Raw genomic sequence first — 25,295 nt, forward strand, 5'->3', positions numbered from 1 at the left:
ATGGGGCCAGCAGGGGAGGGTCCTGTGCCCGGGCGGCAGCAGAGGCCCTACGCCCACTCCAGCCTCCTTCCCCGGATGGTAGCTCATCCCCGTGGTGATCAAGAGGCATCTCCAGCCCTGGCCGGTGTCCCCAGGGGTTAGAGCGTCAGTCCCAGCACCAAAGGGTCTCGGGTTCAATTCTTGTTCAAGGGCATGTACCTGGGTTGCAGGTTCGACCCCCAACCCCAGTCTGGGGCGTGAGAGAGGGAACCAATCGATGTCTCTCTCTCTCTCCACCCCCCCCCCCCCGCCCCCTTCCTTCCCTTCTACTCCCTCTGAAAAGCAATGCAAAAAATATCCTCAGGTGATTAAATAAAAAGAGGTGTCTCCTCACTTGCTGGCTCCTTGACCGAACACCCCACTGGCCCAGGGTCTTCTGGCCTTGCTCTCTCTGGAGCGTCCCAACAGGTGGTCTCTGCACCCACACCCTCCGGCCTCGGAGATGAGCCTGGGACTCAGTCCTGGGACCAGCCAGGCTGCCTTCATCCCCAGGAAGCCAACCCCTTGGCTTCCACTCGCCTCCCAGATGGTGGTGCCCACACTTCTGCCCCCGTGAACACCAGACTCACCAACCCACCCACCTGCTCTTTACCACCTGGCTACTGGAGGCACCTGGAACCCGCTCTCCAGCCCAGGGCCTGTTCTTGGGGTCCCCCCAACCAGTGGCCTAGCCAGCAGCCAGCCCCAAACCTGCCTCCCACAGCCCAGCCAGCTCCATCTCAGTGGACAGCAGGTGAGGTCCCCAAGCTGGCTCTCAGGCGGTCACAGCAGTTCCCGCTCAGGGGCCCCGTGGCTCCCAGTGCTCCTCGGAAGAACCCAGACCTCCCCGAGCCCTGGGCTCGGCCCTCCTGCCATGCCGGGTACCGCCTGGCTGGCCCAGCCTCCGGCCTCTCGGGGCTGCGCCCCTGCTGGAGCCTCCTACCACGCCCTGCTGGGCTCCTGCCTCTGCCCCACCATCTCTGTAGAAGCTCTTGGCCACTGGACATGAAGGAACCCCCACCCCAGATCCTGCTGGTGGTTAGGAAAGGACTTGGTGTGGAATCGGCCAGGCCCACAGCGATGAGAGTCCCAGGGGGGCAGGTGTGGATGGGAGGCTGCGGGGGCGGGGCTGAGACACATGGGCCTCTGAGGGTGGGCTGGGCACTGTTTTTAAAGCCCACCCCACCCAGTGACCCAGCGTGTGGCTTAGACTGAGGGCCCTGGCCTGGCAGCACTGAGCTCTGGAGGCTCAGGCCGGGCTGCCTGCCTTGAGGGAAGGCGGGGAGCGCCAAGGCAGCAGGGAGACTGTGGGATTGAAGGTGGGAGTCTGACTCCATGATGAGGTTTATGGGGCGGAGGGAACGGTACAGAGGAGAGGTGCCGCCCTCGCTGCCCATCCGCCCGCCTCCAGCTCCTCCCACACTCTCTGGCTCCTCTGAGATTCCAGGGAAGAGGTGCAGGTCACTCCAGGCAGCAGGGAGAACGGCCTGGCAGGAGGGGAGAGGAGACCGGCAGGTCTGGGGGTGCAAGGGACAGCTGACCCCGGTCAGCCCGCCCAGCCCCACTGTCCGGCGAGCCCATCTGGGCCGTGAGCAGGGCAGAAACAAGGGGAGCCCTCTGCAGGACCCTGCCCCTCGGCCAGTGCTCCCTGGGCCCCCACTGCGCCTGCCTGGCCCAGGTGTCCTCCCTGGTGCACACTGCCCCCCTCCCTGAGTGCAGCCCCTGGCAGAGCCTCCCTGGGCTCCCACTAGGCAGGCTCCCCCAAAGCCCCCACGCACCTCCAGTACCTCCTCTCCCCAGGCCAGGTTCCCCTGCTCCTCCCAAGGATTCTGGAATCTTGCTCCCCTGTGGCTGAGGGCTGCCCACCTGAGCCAGGGCTGCGGATGCACCTGAGAAGGAGGGGCGGCTGAGACTGAGGGCAGCAGATGGCAACACTACCTTTCTCTGGACCCTATTCTGACCCAGAGGAAGGTGAGTGCCTGGCAAGGGTGAAAGCTTGGGGTGGGGGTCCCTGAGTCCCAACAGGCCCCGATTGTGGGCTCAGTGGCTGAAGTTCAGGGTGAGGTGGGGCTGGTGGGGGAGGCATGGGGTGGGGTCTTCATGAGAGCGCCTGCCAGCCTGGTCTGGGCCCTGGTGGGCAGGGCTTCCCACAGGCAGGGCCCCTCCCCTTCCCTCTCCCCCCCCCCCCACAGTGAAGTGCTATTTCCCCCCAACCCTCCCCATCTCCCCACTGAGGCTCCGAGCTCGGTCTGCTCAGTCCCTCAGTCAGCCTCTCCATCCACCTCAGCAGCTGAGCCCTCTGGTTCCACAGCCCCAGCCAGAGGGGGTGGGAGGGTGCAGGAGAGGAGAGGGGATGGAAGGGCAGCGGTGGCCCTGAGCGCAGACCTCCTGGGAGAATGGGGGAGGGGCCGCCTTGAGGACTCCGGGAAGCCAGGCAGTCCTGTGTCTCCCCACCCAGCCAGCCCCAGGACACTGGGGAGGGGGAGCCGGTACCTCTGTCCTCAGGGCGGGAGCCACCATTTCCCCCTTCTCCAGGGAGCCCAGGGGCCTCCAAGATGGGCATGGGGAGCCGGGCACTCTTGTGGGGGAAGGAGTCCAACTTCTGCACATGCGCTGCGGGGGGGAGGGGGGTGAGCGGGGGCTGTGGGGGTGTGGAAGTCCCCTGCCTCCCAGGGCTCCCTGGTGCCTGTCCAGAAGAGTGGCCAGGCCAGGCTGGTTGCTGAGATTGGGTGGGGACAGAGACAGGGCCAGCGGGGGGCAGGGCTTGCGGGGGGCACTGGAGGCTCGGGGTCCTCACTCTGGATGATGGACTCGCAGGCCTGGCTCACAAGCTGGTAGATGGCAGCCCAGGACTGTGGTTCGCCCTATGAGGAAGACGGGCCACAGGGCAGTCAGGGCAGGGTGGCGCTGTTGTCCCCATGCACAGGAAGTGCCTGGGCCCCCAACACTGGCACACTTACCTTCTCTCCTCGCTCCCCCTTGGGCCCAGGCAGACCCTGAGTCAGAGGAAAAGGAGAGGGAAGTGAGCAGGGAGGAGCCCGGGCTGGCCTCTCCCTCCCCCTCCTGACCCCGGCAGCCCTGACCCCTCGCAGCCTGGGGCTCGGTCCCTGGGGAGGGAGACCAGGCATTCACGTCCCCACAGGGTGGGCACAATTTCTGCTCCTTGGAGGCTCGGAGGCATGAATCCCCAGCGGGCAAAAGACCTGCCTCTCAGATGGGTTCGGTGCCCACGGCTGGGACCGCACCCCCCCCGCCCCCCCACCCCGGGAGAACAGCCCCCGGGCCTGAGCCAGCCAGGCCTGCACACAGCACATCCCTGTCCCTTCTTGAGTGCCTCCCCTGCCTCCATCTTCCTGGCTTCCAGGAACCTGCTGGAACCCCATCCCTCCCCGCCCCCTAGAGCCCACAGGCCTATCACCTGCCCCCCACCTGCCTGTCTTGGGGCTGGCAGGGTCCCCCCACTTTCCCTGCTGCAGACCAGCCCCAGCGTCACTGCCTGCACAGGCCTCGCTTCACACACGTGTGGGCGCAGGAGGCCCCTGAGCATCAGCAACGCTGACTTTGCAAATGTGTGCCCCTCCCCCACTGTCTGTCGGGCTGTCCAGGTGTGGAGAGGACTTACCGTGGGCCCCACAGTCCCTGGGGGTCCTCGCTCCCCACTGGTCCCCCTGGCTCCCGCCATGCCCGGGTAGCCCTGCTGAGACGCAGAGGTCGCAGACTGCAGCCCCCAGCGAGTCTGGCCCCTCCTCCCTCTAGCCCTGGCCTGGTCATTCGGGTCCCCACTGTCCTGAACCCAGACCAGACCCCATGGCTTGTCCCCAGCTCCACAGGCCTGTTATTCCTGCAGGCTGTGCCTCATGTCCACCCCCGATGGGCAGCTTGGGCACACAGCCCAGGACCCCTGCTCAGAGCAGCTCCCAGACACTGAGCTCAGCTGGGACCCCAAAATGGCCAGCTTGGGAGGGAAGGTGCTTCTGAGTGAGGAGGGTCCCCAGCCCTCCAGTAGGCAGGGAGAAGGGCCTGGGGCCGCATCCCCAGCCAGGCCCACCGGGAGCCCTGGCAACTCCCTGCGATGTGGAGTTGGGGTGCAGGCGTGTCTGGGGCTGCCCAGCGGGGTGAGAAAGCCCCTCTCCAGCAGCCCTCCAGGGCACAGGACACTGCATGCCCGGCAGGGCCCAGGAAGGGCTGGCCCAGCAGAGTGAGGACTCCCAGGTCACCTTGTGGGGGTGACCACACTCAGTTCAGCCCCAAGGAACCTCAGGGGGTGTGGGTAGGGATGGGCAGGGTTGGGCTCCCGGGGGAGGTGGTGCCTACCCTAGGTCCAGGGGGTCCGGGCAGGCCAGCGGTACCCTCCAGGCCTCTCATGCCCTGATGGCCAAGGAAGGGCGGGTTAGCGGGGGCTCGGATCCCACACATTCCTCCCACAGCAGCCTACTCCTGGGAAGGGGTGCACCCCTGTGCCTCACTCTGAGAGCAGTGAGCCGGCCAAGTTCAGGGCCTGACCCCACCCTGCATGGGCTGGCATTCCCCTCCCCCCTGGCCAGGCCACGGGTCGGGGCAGATGGATGGGAGTGGGGTGAGAGAGAGGGGAAACCCCACCCCACAGCCTCCATCTCGAAACCCTCCCCAGCGGGCCTCTCCCCCACCTTCGGACCCTGGAGGCCAGCCTCCCCGGGGTCGCCCTGGTGGCCGGGGTCGCCCTGGAAGAGAGCAGAGGTGCTGGCGAGGCTGGGGCCAAGTCGGACCCAGAGCAGGCCCTGTCCCCGAGACCCTCCTGCCCACTACCTGCAGGCCCGGGAGTCCATGGTCCCCCTTCTCTCCTTTGACCCCTGGTGGACCCTGGAGGGGAAATATAGACTGAGCCCCAGGGCAAAGACTGAGGGGCCGGGGGGGGGGGGCAGTGGAGGAGGGAAGGGAGGCAACACCTACCACAGGGCCCTGGACAGTTCGCCCCTGGGTCCCTGGTGACCCCTGATGACCTCCAGGACCTCTGGGTCCAGTCTTTCCAGGGGGCCCGGGCTCTCCCTGGAGATACAGGTGGGGGGGTTGTTGAGAAGGCACCAGGCCGCTCCTACAGTCCCCCCCCTTCCCCCGGTCCCGTAGCACCCTGCCTCTAGCCGGCCTGTGGCATCCAGACCAGGTTCACAGAGGTCTTCAACCCACGGCCACCCCTGGGGGGTTCCTGCTGCGACCCTACTACAGAGCCAGGAACTGGGCCTGGGCCGCTTCTCCAGGTCCCAGAGATGGGGCGTAAAGAAACCCCGAACACCAGGGCACCTCACTACAACATAAACCAAACCTCTAAGGGGCAGACGACACCAACACTATTTAAACTGAGACTGCATGGGAAAATGCTTTGAAATCATATTTTGTGAATTAAGCATATCAATGCACCAAACTCCATGAAGAAAAAACCAAATTTTCTCTGAGTGTGAGTGTGAACATCAGCAAACCAGCGACCCCAGGGACGCGCCATTTTCATAAAACAGTCACTCACAAGCCGCGTACAATGTGGGCCACCAGCCCTGTCACGCTGACCGCCAAGACCCTGGTGACAGACGCGGTGCGGTGGGGAGCTGGGCCCTCCTGGGGAGGCACCTCGCTCCTGGGGGGAGCCCCCTGGCTGGTGGACCACGTGGGCTCCCCCCTGTGCTCTGGTGAATGTGCTGGGGGTCCTCCCCAGGAAGGTAGGATCCAGGCCCCCCAGGACTTACCCTGGGCCCGGGGAAGCCCTGCTGTCCTGAGGCTCCATTCCTGCCAGGGAGGCCCTGCAGAGGCATAGGCAGGGCTGAGCCCAGCATGGCCCTGGGTTCCAGTCCGGCCCTCGGGTAAAGGGCAGGGGCTTCCGGGTGCGGCCTCCATGCCGTTGGCCACTGTGCAGCCTCGGGGCAGGCCTCTCTGGGGAGGGCTGCACCAAGAGCGTAGAGCCAGTGCTCACAGACCTGCCTTCCCACTGCAGCCAGCCCTGGAGCCTCCCTCAGGGGGTGCAGAGGGGCTGGACCTGCCCCAGGTGGGGGTCATGACCCTGTTGCAGGCGGGATGGTCCTGGAACTCCACCCCAGTCAGGAAAGATGGGACATGCTAGGTCCCACACCAGAGGAGGGCGCGTCGGCTGGGAAGAGGGGCCAGGGGAAGGAAGGGACTTGCCAGGAGGGGCCCCATGGGCTGGGGGTGACAGGCAGCAGGGAGCCGTGTACAGTGCATTTCAGGGTGCGGCAGGCCTGGGGAAGGCTGCTCGGTCCAGGCTCCCAGCTAAGGGGCGCAGGAGGAGCCACCTTCATCTGCCAGCGGCAGCAGATGTTGCCGGGGAGGGGCCGCTGGACTCACTGGAGGTCCTTGGGGTCCTGGGGGCCCAGGTATCTGAGAGGAGCAGGTGCAGGCGGGAGGGAAGGCAGGGCAGGTCTCTCCGTTCTTCTAGAAGAAAGGAGACCCATCGTTAAATGGACCCTCTCCCAGATCTTGTCTGACACCTGGGAGGCTGGGGGGAAGGGGTGGGGACCTGATCCTGGGGGCTGACCCCAGGCTGCCCAGCACACACCCCAGGGCAGGACACCCTCTCTCACTGCCACGCGGGCCCCGGCATGGCCAAGCCCGGCATGGTACATGGGGAAGGCACAGAAAAGGGGCGGGGCCCTGAGTGCTGGGTTTTGGCCAGCTCCAGCCTGCTTTGCCTCCAGGGCCTCCCAGACGCTCCCAGAAGCCACCTCCTTCAGGAAGCCTGCCCAGATCTCCCCCAGCACCACGATGACCTGGATGGCCAGCCCCCCCCCCCAGACCCTGTGGCACTTGCCCACCTACCGACGCAGGGAGCTCGCAGCACCTGTCCTCCTCCGCCCAGGTGTCACTGCACACGATCTGCAGCATCTGGAGCTGCAGCTACAAGTCAGGGCAGGAGTTCAGTTGGCCAGATGTGGCTCAGGCAGGAGGGGCTGGGGATCTGCCGGCCCCTGAATGGCCAGGCAGGATGAAGCCGAGGCTCACCACAGCCGAGCTGCTCCGGGGGCCCCGGGCCTTGGCCAGCCTCCCCAGCGTGATGAAGCCGGTGGCGGGAGGGCTGCCCGCCTCCCCGATGGGCCTCTCGGCCACCTTCCTACAGTCCACGTAGAGCTGGACCTTGGAGTGTCCCACGGCCACGTGCACCTACGAGACACCACAGAGTTTCCCCACAGCTCTGGCCAGGGGGGAGGGAGTACCCATCACTGGGGCCCCCCCACCCCACCCCAAGTCTCTGGGACCCCACCCCCTCCTGGGCCTCAGTTTCCCCTCTGTGAAGTGGACGAAATGCACCCGCTCAGGCCCTTCTAGGATTTGCAGGAGCAGAGAAAAGGGCTGGGATGCTCTTCAACCCAAATTAAGGACGGGGCCCCACAGGATGCTGGGGCGGAGGGACCGCAGGGGCAGAGGTGGACGGGCCAAGGTGGCCCCCAGCAAGGAGAGCTCCAGCGTGGCCGCGACCCAGGGGAGTCTGCTCCAGAACACGGGGGGCATTGGAGGCTCTCGGGCAGATGAGGCACAGGCTTTGGTCTATCTGGAACCTTCCAGGACCTTGTGGAAGCTCCCGAAGAATATCCTCCTCGCTTCGGGCAGGTCAAAGGTCACCTCCTGCAAGGCCGCTCTGGGGTCGTGGCTGAAGTAGGTCAGGGACTTTCTGCCTGCTACGGGGCAGGTGAGGGGCGAGTGAGACCCCACCCACCCACGCGGGGCGGGGGGCAAGGCCAGTGTGGAGAGCAGCCCTGCCTCCTGATGGGGCGTCAGCGCCCGTGGCCTCGTCTGGAGGATCTGCTCAGGGCCACCAGCCAGTGAGGCTTCTAGGGACAGCCTGCCCCCCCCCCCCCCGCCCACCCTCCCAACTGACCGTCCAGCAGGACCCCGAGGACAGGTCGGAAGTCCTCGGCTGTCATCTGCCACAACGCAAAGGCCTCGCGGGGCGTTTCGGGGAGGAGGCGCAGGAGGAAGACGACTGTGTGCTCAGGCGGGAGGGCCGGGTGGATGTCGCTGTTGGGGCACAGGTTGGGGTCACCACAGGCCTGAGAGGGATGGGTCTGGAGGGGCCACAGCTATTCCCCAGGGCCCAGACCTATGGGAACAAGATCTCTCCTGCCTCAGTTTCCCCACGCATAACAGGGTGTAAGGGACAGAACTCCCTCCGGGGCTGCTGGGAGATTCAACCAGAGGTGCTCTGAGGACGAGGCACAGCCTCTTCCCTGCCCAGGACCGAAGGCCGTTCCATCCCAGCCAGGGTCACGATGCTGTGCCCACACCCAGCTCACAGCCACCGCCCGCTCGCCCACCTGGCTCGGCGTGTCAGCTGAGCGTCCCTGAAGAGGGTGAAGGTCCTGGTCGTGCCAAACGCGGAGGGCTCCATGGCCACCCCGCGGATGGAGGCGTACTCCCTCTCCACAAGCCCAAAGGCCGCCATGAGGTCAAAGCCTGGAGGGCCACGGTGGGGAGATCCAGGGACAGACAGGTGGGAGGCGAAGAGAAAGAAAAGCAGGTGTCAGGGTGCAGGGCAGGGGAGCCATAGAGGACACCCAAGGCCGAGAGCTCAGCACCAAAATGGGGTGTGCCCACCTTCCTCCTGCTGCTGACTCGGCCGCCCCGGGGCGCTGTCTGACCCGGCCCGCAGTCACGGATGCCCAGCAGAGTCGCACCACCCATCGGACTTAGCCACTCAGAGCGCCTGCCACTCCTCCAGTGCTGAGCGTACCAAGCGAGCGTGCAGCTCACCCCACTGGGTGCTCAGCGCCCGGGTGGGGGCGGACAGGAGTGACAGCCCGCCTGGCCCCACTTCCGGTCACAGGTGGGCCTGCCCTGCTTCGGGGTCTGAACGGCACAGCCTCATTGCTCACTCTCGGGAGACCCCAGAGAGACTCAGCCATCAGGACAGGACGGGCTCCCCTCCCTGTACCCTGCTGACACCACCTCACCACCCCGCTCGGCAGAGCTGCCTGGCCACAGCTGGCGGCCACGTGTCAGCCGTGGGAGGGTCTCACACTCGCCAGGTGACTGGGGGGCCCCTCTCCCACCCAGAGCTTGGTCAGCAGTGGCCCAGGGGGGCTGCACAGGGCCCAGGGCCCCCGCTTGGCCTCTGCCCCACTGAGTCCTCGCTATGGCCTTGGACGGTGACCTTGCACAAGCCTCAGGAACATAGACTGTGAACCTTGAGGTGCCTCCTGTAAAGGTGTGAGCCTGCCCGCCTGATGCCCTGTACTGTCCCCGGCCCTTTCCTAGGGGCCCGCGAAGAGGGGGGACAGGTCAGGGTCGGGAGCGAGAGCACCAGTCTCAGGACAGGACCCACCTGCAAGGGAGCCATCTGGGTGGAGGGCTGGGCAGGCTGCTGAGAGGCGACAGAAGGTCAGGGTCAGCGGGGAGGAGCCCCTGGGCAGTGGGCCTCCTGCGGCTGTAGAGGGGCTGGAGCCCAACTGCTGCCTTCCCTCTCGCAGGTCCTTGGGCCTGTTGTCCCCGTGCCTCAGGGACGGGGAGGGATGGGGTGGTGTCCCATCATCACAGGGTCTTTGCTTCCACTCCTGGAAGGCAGCACTCCCCATGGTGCTTCCGCTGACAGGGTATCGGCCACCCCGATGTGTCCCAAATAGCAGGGCCAGGGAGATGCCAGGGTGTGCGGGCACGCCCCCCGGGACGCACGCCGTCCAGGGCCGTGCAGGCGTGGTCCACCGCCAGGCGCTCAGGGTGTTCTGGGCGTGAAGGGCACTGAGTGCAGCAGCTGTCCACTGAGCAGTGAGGCCCCCGGCCCCAGAGGCATTCAAGCCCAAACTACAGGACCACGGAGGGGACACAGAGGGAAGCTGAGGTGGCCAGGCTGGCTGGCGCCTGAGGGCCTTCGGCTCCCAGCGTCTGGGCCTGTCCACAGCACAGTGGTCCCTCCGCGTGGGCCTGGCCTGCAGGGGCAGGGCCCGGGAACACTGACACCACGTCCAGGCGCTGGGCGCCTCTCCTGGTCATCTGCCATGGCCTGTGCGCCCGCCCACCTGCCTGTCTGCGAGCGGCCCTGTGGGCTGCACAGCTGCCCTGACCTCGGCACAGATAGAGGGCAAGGAAATGGTTCCCTGCTTTGGGCCTTGCGGATGAGGGGCCTAGCCAACCAGTGGGAGCTTTGCTGGTCTCAGCTGTCTCTACAGCTAAGTCTTCACACAAAAACCCGATTCCCTTCTGCTGGACAGCAGCGCGGGCCCTGTGCTGGCAGCGACAGGGCCTACCACCGGCGGAAGGGCCCCGGTTGAGTGGCCCCACAGTTCTGGGCGCTGGGGGCTGCCTAGGGTCTGGGGTTTCATGCCCACTCACCCGTTTGGCCTGTGGCAGTCACTGCCACACTCTCGCCTGCTCCGTACACTGCTGAGGCCAGGACCCTGTACTTGGTGGCTGCCAGCAGGTCAGGGAGCATCGCATGGCTCCTGGGTCCTGGAACAGAGACCTGGGGGCACAGCCCCTGAGCCACCTGCCACCGAGCACCTCTGCTCTCTTAGGCACCTCCGCTCCTTTGTCTGTGTCTCACCACGGAAGCGCGCGGCAGACAGGTGGCCACGCCTGCCCCCGCCACCAGGCCCCAGGCCCACGAGGGGCAATGGCTCCCTGATCCACCAAGACTCACTGATTTCTCTGGTCCGGAGCCTGAGGCCAGCATGTACGTGAGCCGGTAGTAGAGGACGTGGCCAGTGGGGGGCATCCAGCTGACCCGTAGGCTGTTTGGTGACTCAGAAGCCAGGGTCAGGTTGGAGGGTGGGCTCCGGCTGACTGAAGGGTAGTGGGGGGTCAGCAAGGGCCGGGCCAAAAGGCAGCAACATGCTTCAGCACGCTCTGTGGCACGCCCTGCCATACCCCCACCCACGCCACCCTCCTACCCCATAGCCCCACCACCCTCACCTTCCCAACACCCCATGACCCTCCCTCCCACCCCCCCACACCCCCCACACCGGTACCACACCTGCAGCCCTGAGACCTCGGGCAGACAGGGCCCCAGGTCAGCTCTGAGACCACCTTGAGCACTGTGCCCACCAGGTGACTCGGACCCTCGGCCACCCTGGGACACCTGCCTGGAAGGCCGGGGCCTTGGGGAACTGCCTATGGGTGCCCCTGGGAGTGTGAGGCTGAGGCGGTCTGGGGCCCTGGGGCGGCGCCGCCCCCTGTAGCTGAGGGGTCACCTCGGGGGCTGTAGTGGAAGGACACGGGGTCGCTGTGGGCCCCGTCCCTGTAGGAGGCCAGGATGGTGATCTCGTGCTCCAAGGGCCCCCCCAGGCCGGGCAGGACGGCTGTGCACAGGCTCCCTGGGACAGAGATCTGTGGACAGGAGGGGCAGGTGTCCATTCTGCGAGTGGTGGCCTCCCACGGGGCCTGGCTGGGCTGGGCAGGCAGGTCCCGAGATGCCACACTGGGTGGAAGCCCAGGAGCTGGGATGGGCAGGGGCCTTCTCTCTCACATACCTCATGGGCCTTCCCGTCCCCCAGAGGCGTCCACTTGATCTGGTAGACCAGCACCCCGGACGCCGCTGCGGCCGCCCACGCCAGCCGGACCGCACCCCCAGGGAGCTCTGTCATGGACAGCTGGCTCGGGCTGGGGACTTTCCCTGGAAGAGGGCAGGGAGACAGGCTGGACGGCAGGGCCTGCGCCACCCCCTGGGGTGACTCATCAGAAAGGCCTCACTGCCTGTTAGAGAGGTTTTTCTGGCTCGAGTCACACTTAGGGGCCGAGGGGACCCCCATTTTCCATGTGGGGGCTGTGCCCACATTCCCATCCTCCTCGGACTGAGCCCCGACTGCACACCGGCGGCTCCGGAGGACTCACGTGTGGTCAGGCGGCCGGTCGTGGTGGAGGAGCCGCCCCCAGGGTAGAGGCGGGTGACGCGGACAGTGTAGGTAGTGGAGGAGGAGAGGGGGCCCAGGGTGACCGAGGTGGCATTGCCAGGAGCCTCTATCTGCGAGGAGCGGCCATACGAGCGGGGCCTGGAGCTGACCCTTCAAGCTGGGAGCAGGCATCCCCTGCCTAGATGGAGACCCAGGCCCCGGCCCACTGCCCAGGACAGCCCATGGCCTCGCCCCGAGTGGGGAGAGGGCGCAGGTCTCCCACACGATGGCAGGGCCTCCTGGGGCTTCCCCATCTCCCAAACACCCCTGACAGCACTCCGGGCCCCAAGCCTCATCAGGGCTGTCATTCACCGTCATTCTTTGCTTCACACATGTCCCCCCAACCCCTGCCAGATTGGGGCCCCCAAGGGCAGGGACGGTGTCAGTGCTCTGTGAATACAGGGCAGGCAGCTGGGGTGCTGGGCCCCGTGGATGCTTCAGCACCCTGGACGCCAGTTCCCCCACAGGACATCAGCCTGCTCTCACCTGCCCCGAGTGGCTGCCCTTGCTGGACAAGTAGCTGACCCTGAACAGCTGCACCGGCCTCAGGGTGCCCTCCCAGGACACACGGGCCGAGTCATGGCTCACGTCTGAGAAGATCAGGGGTGTGGGGGGAACCAGGGGAGCTGTGGACACAGCAAGGCTTCAGGGACCAGCAGCCACTCCCCTTCCCACCCCCGAGTGAATGGGGGAAGCATAGGCGATGGCCAGGCCAGTGGGGCCACCAGATGGGGACCCCATGGAAGGCCTCTGCCCACTGGTGGGTGGCAGACGGGGGAGGTGGGCACTCACGGGTCCTGGCGTGGATGCCCCGGGCCTCACTGGCCTGTGCACCTTGCAGGCTCTGCACCCAGATGTCATAGTCCCTGCCTGGCTCCAGGCTACCCAGTAGCACCTCCGGCTGCCCAACCTGCACCTGGGGGGACACTTCCATTAGCCCCTGCTCACCTCGCTCCCCACCCCATTGGCCCCAGCTGCCTCCTCCACCCTCTGTCACGCACCTCTCTGCCCTCCTCCTCGCCCTTGGGGGAGGCCAGCGAGTACCGCACCAGGTATTGGGTGGCCCCCGCCGAGGGCTGCCAGGTGAGGTGGATGGTCCTGGGCGTCACTGTGGCCAGGGCGAGTGCCTGGGGCGGAGGCAGAGGCCCTGGAAGGGGGGCACCACAGGAGAAAGCATCACAGATCAGGGACACAGGCTGGAGGACAGCCCTGCGGGCACCCACGATGACTCTGAGTCTCTGTCCCCAAACTTCACCCTGGGCCAAGTTTCCAGCTCACAGCTCTGGGGAAAGCCACCCGCGGGTTGCTGTTTGGGGTGGGAGAGCCATGGTCCCCAAGGGGTAAACAGCCCCTGAGGAAGCCAGAGGCAGCTGGCCGCATGCTGCGTGCCTGAAATGGCAATGATGGAGCAGCGTGGGACTGCGTGGGGGAGGGCTAAGGGCGCAGGGTTTCTGTTCTAAAGTTGACAGTGGGACAGTGCATGACTCCGGGACACAGACGCCACTGCTGTGCACTTCCAGTGCGGAGCCGCGGGACGCCTCACGCGTGGTGAGGGGCTCAGGGCAGGCGCCCACTGTGGCCCAGCAGGGGCCTGGGGGCTCCAGAAACATGTGAACAGTAACAGTACTGTTCCGGCTGTGGTGATGGCACAAGTGACATCACTGGTACTCAGAGGACACTGAGGGTCGGGCGGGGGGGGGGTCCAGGGAATCTGCCTCGGACACACAGCGAGTTGGGAGTGGTGCCCCACCCGGATGAAGACTGAAACCCGTAACAGCCAGCTGCCCCACCCACCTGTGGTCACCAGGCCCCGTAGGCCCTCACCCACCCCTGCCTCATACACGGGGAACACGGCCAGCAGGTACTCTGTGCCGGAGGCCAGGCCATGCAGCTCCGTGGACGTGCTGGGCCCATCCACCTCCACCTGCAACAGGAGGAGCCTGGGTGGAGCCGGCCGAGTGGGCATGGGCAGGGCGGGGTCAGTCCTGGTTTCCTGCCAGCTCCATCCAGGGCTCCTGGAGCAGAGCAGCTCCCGGGCACCAAGCAGTCACGGGAGGCAGGAGCAGCCACAGCTGCCACAGCTGCCCGCTGACCACCTGAGTGGCCTGAGGACTCGGGCTGTGGCAGGGCCACCTGCACTCTACCCTTTCCCCACATCGATTCATCCTCCCTGGCTCTCCATTCCAGCCCCAACCCTGCATGGACAGGAGGAAGGCCACTCTCACCTCCTGGGGGGCACCACCCCTAGAAGGCCGCCACACCACCAGGTACTTGAGTGGCGGCTGCAGGGCTGGAGTCCAGGACAGGTGGACGCTGGAGGAAGTCACCTGGGTCAGGACTAGGCTGGTGGGAGTGGAGAGGGGGTCCAGGGTTGGAGGGGCTGCTGCTGGTTTAACTGAGGGAAGAAGGGTGGATGGTCAGAGCCCCAGCAGGCAGCTGGCATAGAGACTCTTCCTGCTCCCCCTGGTGGCCACTTCTAGGAAGAACAGGTGTTCCCCAGGTGGGAGCTGCAGACCCACGCAGGGCCAGGGGTAAGGGGTGGGAGAGGTTTTGGGGAGTCCTTACAGGGGAGGCAGGGCCTGGCCAGGCTTCAAGCATAGGTGACCTGCCCTGGAGTCCCCATCTGACAGTTCACCTGAACCGGGACGTGGGCTCCAGCCCTGGACCTGCTGGCAAACTAGGCGGCTGAGCAGGCCGGCCAGTGTGCTGAGCTGGGGGAAGTCCTGCACGTGGTGGACGGTGATGTCCAGTGGCGGGGACGCCAGGAGCCTCAGCTCAGCCTCATCAGCATTCTTCACACCTGCCCACGGGGCCCAGAGAATGGGAAGGGGCCCCCATGGAGCCTTGTCACTGCTTACAATCGGAGTCACCCAGCGGGTTGGGAAGCCATCCTGGTACCCAAGACTCCACAGGACCCAGGACTGGGTCATCTAACAGGGCCCCAGGAGAGATGGCAGCTGGGGCTGGGGCTGGTGCTGAGGTGAGGCTGGGCGGGGATGTGTTTATAGACATGCAAACTGGCCCATGCCCCACTGCCGTGACTGCAGCCTCCCTGCAGGTGCCCGCGGTGCTCAGAGCCTGGCGTGGGAACCATCACAGCCCCCAGGACAGGGATGGGTCCTCCCATTTTGCAAACTCGGGGCTAAGGCTCAGAGAGGCCAGGGGACCTCCAGCCCAGAGGGGCGGAGCAGGCATGCACACTCCCCCCCCCCCGCACGGCTGTGAAAACTGCAGAGATCCGGCTGCTCACCCACAGAAAAGATGTCAACACCCAGGCTCTTGAGGATGCGGCCAGCAGCACAGGCATCGTCCTGGGACTTGCCGTCCGTCACAAGAATCACCACCTTGGCTGCCTCTGGGCGGGGACCTGCTGCAGGCCTCAGGTTCTGCTCCAGCACGTGGGTCAGGGCCAGGCCTTGGGAGCAATGGGGATCAAGTGCAGGGCCTCCGCCACCCATTCTCACCCTCCTTGCCCAAACCTCCTCCAGCCATCGGCCCCACGCTCTGCCCACCGTGTCAGTCCTGGACCCTCCAGGCTGGGGAGTCTGCAGGGCAGGGACACCTCCTCCCCTACCCTCAAAGGCACGGAGGCCCCCAGTGTGGGGAACAAGGAGGAGACTGTGTTGTGGGGACACACCCAAGGAGTTGCTTCCAGCAAGGCCATGCCCACACCCACTGGCGGCCCCTTCCAGAAGCTTCTGTCTACCAGAGGAACCACTCACTTTCAGCAAAACCACCCACCAGAAAGCACATTTTGGCCAGAAAGAAACGAGGGTGAGCCCAGCTGGTGAACTCAGTGGTTGAGCATCAACCTATGAACCAGGAGGTCAAGATTCAATTCCCCGTCAGGGCACATGCCTGGGTTTCAGGCTCCATCCCCAGTAGGGGGCATGCAAGAGGCAGCCCATTGATGATTTCCTCTCATTATAGATGTTTCTATCTCCCTCTCCTTTCCTCTCTCTGAAGTTAATAAAAAAAAAAAACTTTAAAAAATAAATGAGGGCGATTTGTCATTTACAAAGGTGAGAGTGGGGGTCAGCTCCGCCCGGCACTGGGCTGGTTTTATGCACAGATCTGCCAGTCTGGGAGGGGTGTAGAGGGAGGCTGTGCGCAGGGCAGCATGCAGGGAGGGGCTGCAGGGCAGACCTGTGAATGTGCTCCCCCCTCTGTAGCGGAGGCTGTGCACGGCTGCCAGCACCTCCTCCTTGGTGCTGAAGGTGTTCAGGTCCCACTCGGTCTGGGCGTCTCCACTGTACTGAGTCAGGCCTGAAAAGACGGGTGCGGGCATGGCTGCTGGCGTGCTGGGCGGAGGCAGGATGCACACAGCCTGGCTGCCCGGCGTCACCAGGGAGAGCACATGCTTGCAAAGCCCTTGCTTTTCACACGGGACTTACCAGAATGTCCCCCCAGGAGCCAGTTGTCCCATCAGTACAGCTGGGGACCCCACCTGGCCTGGTGCTGCAGGCCACACCAGTCAGCATAAAGGTCTCCTCCCGCCCCTGGCCCACATCACGCCTGCATGGGACCCAGGGAGAGACGGTGAGGACCACCGGGTGGGGCCTCAGGGCATGGGGCCAGAACCCACCTACTTGGACTTTATCCGGCCCAATTTCAAAGGGCTCGATGATGCTGGCCAGGAAGTCTTTGACCTGCTGGAAGTGACTGTGGCCAATACTCCAAGACCCGTCCACTAGGAAGATCATGTCGGCGGGTGTGGGAGGCATGCAATGGAACTGGAGGCCAACTGGGTGGGCAAGGAAGGAGAGGTGTGGGCGAAGCCCACCGCCACTGCAGGACGCCAAGCTGCTCTGAGCTGGGCTCTAACCACCCAGGATCTCCTTCTCTGGATTAGTGGAGGGGCTGGGGCCACAGGGTTTCGGCCTCCGGCTGAGCCTTGGTGAGTCTTGGGGGACAGGTTCCAGAGGTGCTTGGATCTCACCAGACTCAGGAAACCCTGTGTGGACCTTGGGCCATGGGGCCAGCTCCTCCAAGCCCATCAAAGAAGGCTAATGGAGCCCCAGCAGCTCTGCCCTCCAGGAGCCTTGGCAGGGCTGGCCACTGTGTTTATCTATGTGAGGGCTACTATTCAAGATCAGCCCCCCGCCACACGCACGCACACACACACACGCACGCACACTCACACTCATGCACACACACTCATACACTCGCACACACACGCACACTCATGTACACACACTCATACACTTGCACACACACTCATACACTCGCGCACACGCTCTCACATACACCACACACGCACACGCGTGTGAGCACACGCACACGCACACACACACACACACAGAGGCTGACACCCAGAGGCTTCCAAGGTAGGTCAACCGACTGGAGTGGGTGTGGTCAGTACCACGGACAGCTCCATCCGCCTGCTCTGGGCTGAGGTCTCACCTCTGGCCTGAGGGCTTGTCCTGAGGACCCAGGAGCTCTAGGGACAAAGCCTTGTGACCCCTGTCTGGGGTTTGAGGCCCCCTGAGTTTAGCACAGAGACAGCACCTCCAAGCTGAGCCCAGAGTCAGGGTCAGAGGCCATGTGGAGGCTCCTGAGAAGGCAGGTGCAGTGAAACCATCTGATGAGGGAGACAGCCCTGCACTCAGGACCTTGTGCAGGAAACGGCACACCTGCTCCAGGCCACACCGCCCTTCCCCTGCAAGCTACGGACTGGCGCCCTGGCCGTCTTACCTGGCGTCTCTCTGTTTCTCACAGACGTCCTGGGGCGGCTGGGCCTTTCTGGGCTGAGCTGAGCAGGGGCCTTTCCCCCGGGGCCTCTGGGGGAGTGTGGATCCTCACCAGGAAATCCTGGGGGAGGTCACAGCTGTCACTTCTCACCTAAAACACTCAGGCTGGGGGATACCTGGGGGGTCGGGAGGATGGGACCAGGCACTGGGGCCCTGAGGACACCCCAGAGAATGACCTGCCCCGTGGGTTTGAGTGAGCCTCAGAGAGTGGCTAGAGAGCATGAGGTCAAATATCAGGAAGAAAGTTCTGGCCACGTGCAGAGAAAACATGAGACACTGGACTCCTCTCCTCCCAGAAACTTACCCTCACCCCACCTGGACCCACCCAGAGTGGGCGGGTCTTGGCTTGGGGCCAAGAGGACTCGGGGGTCAGGGTCCAGGCTCTCCACGTGGGAAGGTGTGGGCTCCAGAGCTGCCCCCAGGGGCCTCCAGCTGCTTCTGCTCGCAGAGTGACTCCTCAAAACCTCGACTGCAGAGATGCAAGTGGCTGTCAGGACCCTACCAGGGAGCAGAGGCCTTGGGGGGCTGTGGACCTGTCCACACAATCCTCCCTGCAAGGGCACATCCCAGGCTCCATGGGGAACCCGTGTGGGGGACAGTGGACTTACTCACAAACTCCCTCTGAGCCAGCAGGACATTCCCTGAGCTGGTGAGCTCAAAGATCTGCAAGGTGTACCCCTTGGAGGGGCTCAGGCCTCCCACTGTGGCCTTGGGAGTCTTGGTGGTCAGCATCACCTCCTGCTCCACGTCCCCTGGGATGGGGTTGGAAAGAGCTGGTGAGGCCAGCAAAGTGCGTGTATATGTGTGTGCCCACATGGGTATCCCATGTGTGTATATGTGTGTGTGCATGTGTGCCCAGGCTCCTCCTCATTCCGCACACACACTGCCCTGCTCGGGCGCCCGCACCACACCCGGCCTTGGGGACTCTGGGGTCCTGGTGTGTTAGTACCAGCTGTTCTCACACTCACTCTGTCCCAGAGGTCTGTCATTCTTTCCTCCAACCCGACCCATCCCCCAGCTGCACCCCACCTGCTATGTGCTAGACTGCACATAGCAGTCTGAGCCTTGGACATGAGAACAGTCCACTCCCATGTTCCCCGCATACTCTTACAGGAGCTGAGCACATTTCCCAGGGAGAGCATGACACAGATCCCATGAAAGCAGCATTCACACATCAGCTCAGCAAGCACTGCCTTTGCCTGCAGTTCCACACCAGCTCGGGCTGCACGCTGGGCAGCGCCAGGCCTCAGCTCAGCAGGCACCCCTCCTGCTGCGTTACGAAGCCCAACAAGGCTGTGAAGAGTGGGAAGAAAGGACAGGACAAAGGTGGAATGAGTGTAACCAAAAAAAAGTAGGAAGATGAGTATTTAAACCCAAATCTGCAGGTCATTCAATGTAATAGAAATTGGGAAAAAGTGTTTCAATTAAAAGGCCAAGTCTGTCTCACTGTCTGAAAGCAACACCAACTCTGCGCTCCTTGGAAGATGCACCTAAGATAAGTGAATAAGAGATCTCCCTGGACCAACACGATGGCACAGAAGGGAGAACCTCAGTGAGAACACCACCAGCGAGCAGGAGGAAGCTCCGTGGTGAAGGGCCGTCTGCCAGGAAGACATGATTTAAATGGCGCCCCTATAACAGCCTCAACATACAAAGCAACAAAGGTGAGGCAACAGAGAAAGACGCACCTATGACCACAGTAGGGGATTTATGGATTAGTGGACTAAAAACCAGGGAGGATCTAAAAGAATCATCAGCAGATGTAAAGACACCCTACTGAACAGGAAACATATTGGCAAATCATATCTGATAAGGGGCTAGTGTCCAAAATATATAAAGAACTCATACAAATCAATAGCAAAAAACCCAAATCATCCAATTTAAAAATGGACAAAAACCTGAATAAACATTTCTCCAAAGAGTACATACAGGTACATGAAAAGATGCTCAAAGTCACTGATCATCAGAGAGGTGCAAATTAAAAAGACAATGAGGTACCACCTCACACCTGTCAGGATGGCTACCATCAACAAATCAACAAACAAGTGCTGGCAAGGATGCGGAGAAAAGGGAAGCTTTGTGCATTGCTGGTGGGAATGCAGACTGTGGAAAACAGTATGGAGGTTTACAAAAAAATTAAAAATGGCCCAGCCAGTATGGCTCTGTGGTTGAGCATCAACCTATGAACCAGGAGGTCACAGTTTGATTGGTCAGAGCACACGCCCGGGTTGCAGACTCGATCCCCAGTAGGGACATGAGGTAGCTGATGGATGATGTTTCTCATCGATGTTTCCATCTCTCTTTTCCTCTCCCTTCTTCTCTAAAAGTGAATAAAAACCTATTTTAAAAAAAAACAAAACACTTAAAATGGAACTGTCTTGCCCTAGCCGTTTTGGCTCATGGATAAAGGGTCAGCCCATGGACTGAAGGGTCCCGGGTTTGATACTGGGCAAGGGCATGTACACATGTACCTCGGTTGCAAGCTTGATCCCCAAGCCTGGTCAGGGCGTGTGCAGGAGGCAACCAATCGATGTATCTCTCTCATATTGATGTTTCTCTCTCTCCTTTGTCTCTCCTCCTCCCTTACTCTCTCTCTAAAAATGAATGGAAAAATATCCTCGGGTGGGGATTAGCAAAAATAAACAGAATCTACAGAACAAGCTGATTGATAAAATAAAATAAATGGAACTGCCTTCAGGCCCATCGATCCCACTTCTGAGTGTCCATGCGAAGGAAACTCGATCACTGTCTCCAGTGGGCACAGCGCCACGTCCAGTGAGCGCTGCTCACACAGCTGACGTCATTCACACTGTTCACAACCATGGACGAATGGCTATGGGAACGTGACAGACACACATGGAATATTACTCAACCACAGAAATGAGGAAATCTTACCACTTGAAGAACATGGATGGACCGTGGAAGCATTATGCTAAGAAAAATAGGCCTAAGACAAATATTGTACAATCTCACTTATATGCGGAACCTAGAAACTCATAGGGGAGATGGGACTGTGGCTGCCAGAGGTGGAGGGCTCGGGAAGGGACTGGAGGAAGGCCACAGGTACAGACTCCCAGGTATAAGTCAGTCGAGGGTTGTAATGTACCAAACTGACTATGGCTGATGCTGGTCTAGGATACACAGGGAAGATGTTCAGAGAGTGAGTCCCGTTTTCGTCCTATCACTCTGCTGTATCTTGGAGAGAGGGTCACTGTGAGAGGCAGCTGCTGCAGTCCTTTCACTGCAATGTGAACCAACCCCCCGTAGGCTGTGCTGATATGCTCACGGATGTCAGTTACTGCTCACTAAAACCGGGAAAGTATAAACGATTTGGAAAATGAGGGAGATGAATTTGGCTTCATGAAAATATTAGAAAACTACACCCAAGTCAAGGGGTTATTCCTGGGAGCAGAGGGCAGGTGGGACGGGGGGTGGGGGGTGGGGGGGGGGGACTGTGGGCCCAGGACGGCCCCTTTCCCCCAGGGGCGAGCTCAGGCCCCGCATCACTTTCCGCCTGTCCCGCGATGACACTCTTGTCCATGGGCTCTCCGTCGGCCATGTCTGCGGAGCTCTGTGGCCAGCCTGTGCCAGCCTCCAGGACCCCTCGGCCTCCCTCCTGGCCCTGGAGGCCCTCCCAGCCACCAACATGCAGGATCCTGAAAGGGCTCTAGCTGAGCAGGGATCCAGTTTCTTCAAAAGCCAGTGGCTGGGCGCCTTCTGCATGTGCCGGGCATGGGGTCACGTGGGAAACGTAAGATTCTCCTACTACACGCCCCACCCCAGCAAGGAGGGCAGAGTCACACAGCCACGTGGCTGCTGAGACGCAGACTTGGGCAGTGACAGCCGTGCACAGCCGCTTTCCATCCTCACAGCGGGTGGGGAGGTGCAGGGCCATACCTGCCATGGGCTTCACCTGCACCAGGTAGCCAAGGCCACCCCCCTCCGACTCCGTCCACTTGATCTGCAGCTGGTCCTCGGGCAGCACAGCTAGCTTCAGGCGGCCATTTGCTGGGGAGACAGGACAGGGTGGTCAGGACTGACCCCCAGGAGCCACCCCAACAGCTGTGGGGGGCCAGGGGACCTGTCTGGTGTGAGGAGGCCTTGGCCCTACTGCAGGGACCTTAAGAAAATGAAGCCCAGCTCAGGGCTGGAGGGGGACCGGGCCCTCCTAAGGGTCCAAGGTGCCAGGACCACCCCCACTGGCTCTCTGAGGGGTGTCCCCCTGCCCGGGCTGAGGCTAGCATCCCGGAGACACCATACTGCCCCGCAGGCGACAGCAGGCCCTGAGCCAATTAGGCAGCTACACCTCCCTGGATTCCCTGCCAAGTCTGGGTGGGGGTGGGCGGTGGGAGAGGCAGCTGTGTGGCTACTGCAGACCCCCAACTGCTGAGGTTACAGCGAGGTTCACACAGCCCTATGGGGTGGGCGCCCTGGAATGTGAGGGTGCCGTGAGGGTGCAGCTTGGAGGACAGGGAGCAGTGGTGGCCTGAGCCCGGGCATATCCTGACCTCCCAGGCAAGCTTCCGGGAGTTCCACCGTGAGAGCAGCTATTTTTGGAAAATGGGGACAGAGATGGGCTTCTTCTGGCCGCCCCCTGAGAGCTGGGTGCGCGGGGAGGAGGGCAGGGGCTGGGGGCACCCGTGCAGACACAATGATGCTTCAGAGCAGGAGCAGCTGAGCCTGCCTCCGGTGGGGGTGGGGGGCGCTGCTCCCTGCAACTCCAGGCTGAAAGACAGGAATGTCTGGGGCTTTGAAAAGCCCCTTGTGAGCAGGGGCCCAGCTCTGGCTCATGAAGAGCCTCTGTGTGTCCCTGTGCCTCTGACATGCTGGGGGAGGCACCCCATGCTGCCTCTCGGGCCCCGATGTTGGGGGTCTACACAGGATGCTGTGCAGACAGCGCCCGCCTCCACCGGCCATCCTCAGGGAAGGGCTGCCATCGCAGCGCCTGCGGGAATCCTGCAGGGACCTGGTGCGGGGCTGCCGGCAGGGTCCTGAACTCATTGTCATGGGGCACCGAGTGACTTGACCCCACCTTGGTGTGGTCCTGTCAAAGCCCCCGGACTGAGGGACCCCCCAGGCGCAGTCACCCACCTGGTGCAAAACCAAACCGAAGTCCTGCCACAAAAATAAGAAAGCAGGTGGGCTCCCCTTGGCCTGGCTGTGCCGCACCAAGCAGAGCGGTCCTAGCTGTGGCCCACGGGGTGAGCTGGGACAGGGGGAGGCGGCCCTGCCCTCACTCCCCAGGGGCTGCACGCTGGGCTAAGCCGGCTCCAGAGCCTCAGTCCCTGGATGCAGAGGCCATCCCAGCGCCCACTCACCCAGCTTTCCTGGGACAAACTCAGTCAAGATGCGACCCTTTTGGGGTGTCACAAACAACCCTGCAATGGACGTTGACCCCTAAAGGGAAATGGAATACATGCCCTATAAGATGTGGTCAGATGGAAGGCGCCACACAGAGCCAGGCCACGTGAAGGGCTGAGGGAGAGGCTGCTTGAATGCAGCTCCCCACGCGCCTAAACAAGCAGGGAGGGTCACCTTGCTGCAGGTTTGTAGTTTGTAAGGTGTTCATGGAACAATTAATAACAGAACATTAATATGAGAGAATTAGCTGCAGAGTATTAATACCTGTTTTAAAAAAATTAACCAGAAAACAGAAGCCTCCCCAAGGCAAAGTGAAAGGTCACAAGGCCAAAGGTGAAGCAGCCAGCTGGAGCCTAGACTTGGCAAAGGAGCACAGATGACCCCTTGGGCCGTCTTGTCCCGTCTACTCTGAGCACCAGTTCCACCGGGACAGCCACCACGGGGGCCAAAGCAAAGTCCCCACCCCTTGTCCTTACCTTGTTCCTGGCCAAGTCCCAGGGCGACACCCAGCCACAGCCAGAGGCAGACCCCTAAGTGGGGGTGCACGTGGGCACCCATGGTGCTCAGCCTGGGGAAGGAGAGGCCGCTCAGCCTTCTGTCCATCTGTCCCCTCCTGATGGCAAAGCCAGAGCTTCTCCATCCACAGCGGGGACTGTGCCCCCTCCAGACGTCCCTGGACGCTGCACCCTCAGCCGCTCGCCCCACCCACTGTGGCCACGTCTGCAGGTCCCACAAGAGCTTTCTGAGCTAGAGGTCAGCCGCCCCTCTGCCAGCCACCCCACCCCCGACGCTGGTTCAGCCGCAGCTGGGCCCCCATCTCGTCCTCAGGACTTCCCACGGCCAGCTGGCCGGCTCAGCCCTGACCCGCGGCTGCACCCACTCGTCGCTAGACCAGACTGGGATGGTGCTGTCAGGGCCGAGGGGCCTGGGGAGGAACAGGCGGCTGGGGTAGGACCCAAGTTTGAGCAGAACCTCTGGGGAGAGCAGGCCTCTCAGTGGGGAGGTGGAGTTGGGGTCATGGGGGAGCCCTCTGGGGGCACCCCTCCCTCCCAAGATGCCTCTGAGCCTCTGCTGACAGTGCAGAGAGGACACTCAGACCCTTGGCCACCCTCACCCAGTCTCACCCAGGGCGGGGGTGGCTGAGCTCTTGGGCTCGTCAGGCTGTGAAGGGACCGGGGGCTATGTGGGTGCTCTGGGTGCCTGGGCCCTCCTGACCCACAATCTGAAGCAGATCCTTCTCTCCCCAGAAACCTGGCCTGACTCAGTTGGACCCCTTCCAGGGGCAGAGCCCTCCGCCCACCTCTGGAGCTCAGCTCCTCCCGGCTTCTCTGAAAGGTCCGGGTCACCCTCAGACCGGAGCGCATCCACCCAGCCCAGTGGCTCAGGCCGGTCACCAACCTGCTCCGTCCACTCAGGTCCTGTTGCAGCCACAGGGAGGCCAGGGCTTATGGAGGCCCTTCCTCCAACATCACTGCCCCGCCCAGCGCTCAGCCTCCTCCTGCCCTGGCTCTCCACCCTTCCCATCGGCTGCCCAGGACCTTTCTCTACATGGGGCAGAGATCCCAGGGTAAAGGACCCCATCTCATGGTGTGGCGGGGACCCCACAGAGTGTGGGGCACAGCACTGACCCCACACCTTTATCCCTCCCTCCACAGGGTCTGCCCCAAAGAGGGGCTCAGGAACAAAGGCCACCACAGATGGCCCTGGACACCAAGATGGGGGGCTGGGCATTGGGTTTCTCTGGCAGCGTGGACCCCAAAGGCACGCCAGCCAGCCCCCCTCGCCAGTCCTCCAGCATCACTCCCAGGTCAGGACCTCAAGCCCCTGGGTCTGTGCTGTGGTCCCGGTGCCCAGGCCCACACCCACCCTCCTGGCGAGCCCCCTCTGCACAGGCCGCCTCTCTAGCACCCTCCGCAGTCTGCAGCCTCAGCCATACCCTCCCAGCCAACCCAGATGGTCCCGCAGCCTGGCAGACCTGATCCCAGGAATCAGCGCCTAGATGGGGTGCCCACCCCGCCCTCACCCCCACCCAGCCCAGGTGGTTGAGAAGGGCAGGCCTGACCTCTGGGTGCTCTCAGGGCTCAGGTTTGCAGGCAGAGGTATTTGGGGGGGGCAGGCACAGAAAGCACAGGTCCTCAGGTTAGAGGAAGTGAGATTCGCTGGAGGCTGGGGCACATGGGGGGGAGCGGTGGGCTAAGGGCAGGGCTGGCCCTCCCCAGGCCCCTACCTTGCCCATGGTCCCAGAGCACTGAAGCCTCAAGCACAGGCGAGGTTGTCGCAAACGGGGAGCAGACAGGCACTGCTCTAG

General features: G+C 63.0%; 1 protein-coding gene across 1 annotated transcript; it reads right to left on the minus strand.

The window, feature by feature from the left end:
- Nucleotides 1-1,333: 1,333 nt before the first annotated feature.
- On the minus strand, nt 1,334-23,545 carry COL20A1 (collagen type XX alpha 1 chain; the record flags this gene model as incomplete). Its single annotated transcript, XM_081097669.1, has 37 exons — nt 1,334-1,505; nt 1,806-1,907; nt 2,512-2,631; nt 2,816-2,882; nt 2,979-3,014; nt 3,641-3,712; nt 4,333-4,386; nt 4,665-4,718; nt 4,804-4,857; nt 4,948-5,043; nt 5,733-5,786; nt 6,346-6,432; nt 6,817-6,894; nt 7,000-7,158; nt 7,564-7,673; nt 7,874-8,013; nt 8,310-8,448; nt 9,317-9,355; nt 10,321-10,450; nt 10,628-10,770; nt 11,178-11,313; nt 11,457-11,599; nt 11,818-11,947; nt 12,363-12,502; nt 12,669-12,792; nt 12,878-13,023; nt 13,671-13,800; nt 14,102-14,271; nt 14,524-14,676; nt 15,127-15,291; nt 16,023-16,142; nt 16,462-16,620; nt 17,571-17,687; nt 17,952-18,095; nt 18,235-18,378; nt 21,524-21,634; nt 23,464-23,545. 37 exons carry the CDS (start codon nt 23,543-23,545, stop codon nt 1,480-1,482), a joined length of 4,074 nt encoding a protein of 1,357 aa, XP_080953795.1. The 3' UTR covers nt 1,334-1,479.
- Nucleotides 23,546-25,295: the final 1,750 nt, after the last annotated feature.

Source organism: Myotis nattereri (assembly GCF_964212035.1).
Source record: "Myotis nattereri genome assembly, chromosome: 8".
In the NCBI taxonomy this organism is placed as follows: Eukaryota; Metazoa; Chordata; class Mammalia; order Chiroptera; family Vespertilionidae; genus Myotis; species Myotis nattereri.